The 476-nt window shown below is 64.3% G+C and overlaps 1 protein-coding gene across 1 annotated transcript in view; it reads right to left on the bottom strand.

The window, feature by feature from the left end:
- MESP2 (mesoderm posterior basic helix-loop-helix transcription factor 2) overlaps window positions 1-476 on the bottom strand; it is a 2,612-nt gene that overhangs the window by 1,693 nt on the left and 443 nt on the right. Inside the window, 1 exon segment of the mRNA XM_010841137.1 lies at window positions 199-474. Coding sequence (XP_010839439.1) covers window positions 199-474 — 276 coding nt within the window.

Genomic DNA, 476 nt, shown 5'->3' with positions numbered 1-476 from the left:
CCCCACCCGTCTCCCCAAGGAGGTTAGGGTCCTCTTCATCCCTCCGCTTCAGCTTCTCTCCATCCCTAATCAGGATTAGGTAATCCGGGATCTAAAAGGCATGAGATTCTCGGGAGACCAGAGCTTACTCACCCCCTCCGTTTCCAATCGAAGCCTGGGGACCACTCCGAGGGAAGTGGCAAGAGCCTGAGCGCGCACCTGGTACACTGCAGCCAGCTCCAGAGACGCGGGGGGCGATGTCCAGGGCGTGGGCTGGTTCCGGGGCTCTGGGGGTGTCTGCATTCCACAACAGGCTTGAGGAGACGTCCAAAGGGCCGCATCAGGGACTCTTCCTTGAGAGAGCTGCGGGGGAGACTGCATCCCGGGGCAGTAAGGGGGTGTCAGCCAGGGTCCCATGTCGGGGACCCTGCTCCCCAGGCGCTCGGGGGCCGCTAGGGCCTCGGGGCAAACGGGCGGGGACCTGCAGGACACCGCGG

The sequence above is a fragment of the Bison bison genome, unplaced genomic scaffold, assembly GCF_000754665.1.
Source record: "Bison bison bison isolate TAMUID 2011002044 unplaced genomic scaffold, Bison_UMD1.0 scf7180017864155, whole genome shotgun sequence".
In the NCBI taxonomy this organism is placed as follows: Eukaryota; Metazoa; Chordata; class Mammalia; order Artiodactyla; family Bovidae; genus Bison; species Bison bison.
The sequence above is the reverse complement of the archived record's forward strand: the minus strand, read 5'-3'. Positions and strand labels throughout refer to the sequence as shown.